The following is a 5,221-nucleotide window of genomic DNA, read 5'->3' on the forward strand; positions in this document are numbered from 1 at the left end:
TCCTGTGTTCCTGCATACATCCGCAATCCAAACTGATCTTCCCTGAGGTCTCCTTCTACCAATTTTTCCATTTTTCTGTAAGGAACTCGTGTTAGTATTTGGCAACCATGACTCATTTATCTGATAATTTGGTAATATTCACACCTGTCAGCGTTTGCTTTCTTTGGAATTGGAATTATTACATTCGTTTTGAAGTCTGGTGGTATTTCGCGCGCCTTATACATCTTGTACATCAGATGGAAGAGTCTCGAGGCTGTAAGTAGTCGTCTACTGTTGGGTACTTTTTTCGACCGTGAGTCGAATTTAATTGAACCCGGAAGAGTCTATCTGTGATATAATAACTTTGAACGAAGAGGGAAATTTAACATCTTTGCTTTGCACGAAGTAATGTTTGGAAAATATCTTTGGTTGTACTTATAACATTGCAGAATGCAGTATCATGTAGATGTGTAATATTCGATCATGGCAACGAGAAGGCGCCCGTTGCACCAAAATGCAGGGTCGAGACTTAACTTCAGGCCTCAGGAAAGTTATTCCTTCGAAGCGAGGGGAAGGAAGCCTCTACCAGAGCCGTCGTCGATATGCAACGTCCTACTGATGATGGTGCTTCATGTTTGCAGGAAGACTTTGTTTGTTGATACAAGCATTAAGGTGGCTGTGTATGGTGGTTGTTTATTTCTCCTTTCACTCATAGCAGATATATTACCTTTTCCACGCTCATACTTTTCGAGTTCTGCGAATGTGTTTAATGTTTATTTCGTGAAACTCGGTTGGGGATGGACGCTCCTCGTAGCATTTCCATTTCTCATTTTGACAAGTTACACTTATTGCTGTGGTAAGCGAGAGCTTGTCCTGAAACACTTAATGAGACTTGGTATATCCACGTGCTGTTGGTTTTTCTGGGTTAATACTTTCAGTTACATAGAATCAAATTATGGAAGGTGCAATCCAAAGAAACACAGCTCGAAATCAGTATGCCTGGGAGCTGGTGGAAGTTGGTATGGGTTTGATTTATCAGGGCATGCATTTATATTGATTTATAGCAATCTCGTGTTGATTGAAGAAGCGAGAGCTATAATCGGATGGGAAGGAATACGCGACTTGATTCGGAATGAAGAACATGCAAGAAGCAACAGTGATGCGTCTGTCAGCAATAGCCCATTAAGATTGTTGACAGAAGTTGAGTTCCTGCGTTTGAAAGAGTCATACCAAAAATTTACGCCCTATATACGTTCCTTATTTATTGGAATGACTACCTTAAGTGTCTTGTGGGATGTTATGTTAGTGAGCACAATTCTTTATTATCATATAATGATTGAAAAGTTCATCAGCGGTGCTATAGCAATTCTTATGTGGTTTGTGACCTATAGGTATTTATATACTTTAATGCGCAACTTACCTGGTGAAGGACTGTTTAAATACAGAGATTTAAATGTAAACAGAAGTGTTCCATTAAACAAAAGATCATCAACAACAAATGTGAAAAATGATATACCCCGGTTTATGGGGATGCCTTTATATGCAGCAAGAAATGTAGAGGAAGAAAGTCAACAAAATGAAGATCAGTCTTCATCTGTGAAAACTCAGCTCTGACATATGTAGGTGTCCACTCCTGAATGACCTGCTGAACAGTTAGTTACCTGCACAACTTTTCTAACTTACTTGTTAGCATCGGAGGGAGAGCTCTGGAGAAGTAAAAATTTGATGATCATTGATTATTTCAATGAAGCAGGCATTAAATTTAGGACATTTGTAAAAAACTGAAATGCACACTTGTTTCAGAGTGACTAATTTTCAATGTGATACCTCATTTTCAATGCAATTACTGCTTCACTGTTCTGTTAGAAGTCCTGTATGAAATAGATATTCAGATACGTTTATGAGGCTGCTAATTAAGATTCAAGATGACCTGTGGTAAATATTTGTTTATACAGTATTTATAAGCAATATTCATTAATAATTTTTTTTATTGGTAGAGTGTATAACCTATCAGTGGTAATTCTCAGCATAAGATGCCATACATTTCATTTAAGAAGTGGTATTTCCTTGTTAAAGTATCTGTCCTTCAAATTTTTAATATCCTTCTGTTACCTGTATGTAATGTTTCTGTTTGGTATACAACAGAAGCAACCAGTGAGTGACATGTTACTCTATATCTCTGTGTTTTGGAAGCCTTTTTCTCAGAGCTCTCTGTTTTCACTGAAGTTTTTGGAAATGTAGTCTAATAGTAATGTGTAACTGAATTTTATAATGTGACAGTCACTGAGGAGCAATCAGTTCAGTTTTGATACTGAATGGTACTCATGTACAAAACTTGTACCGTGTTAGTTTATTTACCAGGATGATCATGTGTGTTTTGTAAAATCTATGACATTTTTTCCAGAATTTTACTGTAGAAGCTGTAACCAGAAGGGAAATAACATAAATACTTCTTTTGAGATTACTATTCTTATGGTCTGTCTTTAAGGCACCTAATTTTTTATGCAGGAAACCAATTTTTGGAATGGAATGTTATTTATAATTGTTGAAATGTGAGATGGCTTTTTAAAGATGTTTCCCACTGAAAGTAAGAATTACTTTGTCATGATTGTTTTGTTTTATTTATTTGCAAGTAAGAGCGCAAATATCTCTTTTTCAGTTGTTGACTGTTTGACACAAAGAATTTGTGTTGTCATTGGTGTATTCATTTCTTACCTTAGGAGTTCTGTTGCAATGGTGTTCTTTGATAGGTGATGAAACAGCAGCAAATTGCTCCCATTTCTTTATATATTGAAATTGCACTGCCTCTCAAACAATCTGACTTTCTGGTTAAATTTTACATATGGTAAGATGAGTTCTGTGATTGTCTGGTGTAGAACACTTCAGTCTAAACAGCCTCTCACAGGCACCAGTTTCCTTCCTTTGTAGAATATTCACAGTATGTCTGTTGCAATTCTCCTTGAGTCCAAAAGGTTCATTAGATTTGTCCTGATTTTAAAGAAGACTGGCAGCATTGTTGTATTCTAATTAAAATTATTTTGTGTTCGACATTCCAGCGAGTCAAGTAGTAGTGGCCATCTGCCATCCAATAGTAGTTGAGTGCCTAGTGCTTGCTGTGTTGCCTGTAATGCAGTTTTCATATATTGCCTTGTGAAGCACGATTGGCTGCGCACAACCAACACTGCTCTCCACAACTGCAATCCGTCAGTCCCAAAATTTAAGTTTAATTGGAATATAGCCACTGACACAAATTTTGCATTATGACAGCATAATAATCTCTAACTGGAAATGGGGTCAATTCTGTGGGGACCACATATGCCAGTAGCATGAATAGACAGCAGTTTGTATTTGATGGATATGTGCCTCAGAGTTAACTTTTAATGACAAATCCTTTTTATAAAAATTTTGGTAATGTGTGCTTTTAAGATTTGTGTTATCTGATACCTACTCGTGTACAGTCCTTCAGGGAAAACGAGATAATTTTAAGCTGTCTGAACTGTATTTTCAAGTGTTCAAAGTCATATTTGCATTGACGTAAATGACCCTCGCATTTGGTATCTTTGAAATGCTGAAGTTGCCTGATATGATCTGTCCGTGTTGATCCATATCATCATCAAAATCCAATGTGTAGAATACTCAGTATAAGATGAATTGTAGTCTATCTCATAGGACCCCGTTTGTTGGCTTTTCAACTTCCACTTAAGTTTTACAATTTAACTGAGATGTAAGGGCAGTGTGAGAGAAGCCATGACACCAGAACCTACATTCCAAAAGGTAATATTGAAAGAAAAAAGGTCACTGTAGTGTTTTATTTCTGTCTGCACATATGTCATGCACCACGTCATTATGCTACAGGTCACAGTTTGCATCCAGTACTGATAGGCCTTACGTGGTATGTGGGAACTGTAGCCACACTTCATTTTTCTCATAGCTATCCTTATCGTAATCTGAATTGTGTACTTTCCATAAATGTTTTCTCTAATGATTCATAAATTCTGTGTTTGCATATGTATGTTGACAGACCTTACTTTTGAAAATTATTTTGGCTTGTTATAACTTAGAAAGAATATTAGATAGTTGGCCAAATACTTCAGCCTGAGTGTAGTTTCCCCTTTGTATGTACACTCTTCAGTTTTCGTAACATTCAAATCTGTCTTCATTGTTTTCTACATAATGTTTACTTAATGGGAGGGGGATGAATAAATTAACTCAGTTGTATGCAAAGACTTAGGTTTACTGCAAGATTGGTGTTACTATTATCTTATTGTTATGAAATACCCATTTATTCCTTTAAACGATGCAATATTGGAGTTTTTGCCATTTACATGTAATATTTTAACAGTAATTCAGATTACAGTATCAGTGGGAATTTGAAAATGTCTGAGAGTGAGAGCCAGAGAAACTTTTTGTGCTCTTATGTATTTTGTTTTTGAGGGATGTTCAAATCCTTTTCCAGCCAATATGCTGTTGAAAAATTGTATTAGGCTAAATGTCTCTCAGAATTGCAGGTGAACTTTGGCCAATGTCTTCAATTTATTTTTTTATTTATTTATTTCTATTGAACGTATTTCTGTTTATTTTACCTGTGAATCTGACTTTGGTTTTCCATTTTTAATGTATGTTTGAAAAATGCTGTGGTGGTAAGATGAAGTTAGAGAATTCAGATGAAATGTGTGTTTTTGCCAGGCAGCTGAACTAAAAGTTTTAAATTTTCTCACAGTATATTTATGAAATAAAGCAAAATTTTGTGTACTGTAGGCTCTCTATCTCAATTTGAAATTTGTTTTATTCCATTATGTGAAGGCTGTGAACATTTTATTAAGGCAGTACAAATTATTAAACTTCGTACCAGTGGTAATGTTGCCCAGATAGAAGCCCGGAAACAAATAGCAAAATGTGAAATACATAAAATGTATATCTGTGATGTGTTTTTCTTAACAAATATGTATTTTAAGGATTGTTAAAATATATACTTTTCTATATTAACTGTGTACATTACATCTATAATTTGTGTCCATTTGTTTATATTTGCCTAAACTGAATATGAACACTGCTCTTCTCCCACAGAGCACACACATCTGAACTCACACTACATTTTCAAAGCTTTGTATCCAAACAAACAGAATTGGTTTTGAGATAGAAAGAAACTATTATGTTTCCCTTTGAGACTTCAAAAAAGAATGTGTGGACTAGTGCTGCAAACATACATCTGTATGTGTGAAGAATGGGTAAATTTTCTGAA

The 5,221-nt window shown here is 35.5% G+C and overlaps 1 protein-coding gene across 1 annotated transcript; it reads left to right on the top strand.

Annotated features, from left to right (window-relative positions):
• Positions 1–401: 401 nt before the first annotated feature.
• On the top strand, positions 402–4,980 carry LOC126229612 (acyl-coenzyme A diphosphatase FITM2-like). Its single transcript, XM_049942354.1, has one exon. The coding sequence runs from the start codon at positions 463–465 to the stop codon at positions 1,591–1,593; it is 1,131 nt and encodes a 376-aa protein (XP_049798311.1). The 5' UTR covers positions 402–462; the 3' UTR covers positions 1,594–4,980.
• The last annotated feature ends 241 nt before the right edge of the window (positions 4,981–5,221 follow it).

This window comes from Schistocerca nitens, unplaced genomic scaffold (genome assembly GCF_023898315.1).
Source record: "Schistocerca nitens isolate TAMUIC-IGC-003100 unplaced genomic scaffold, iqSchNite1.1 HiC_scaffold_376, whole genome shotgun sequence".
Lineage (NCBI taxonomy): Eukaryota > Metazoa > Arthropoda > Insecta > Orthoptera > Acrididae > Schistocerca > Schistocerca nitens.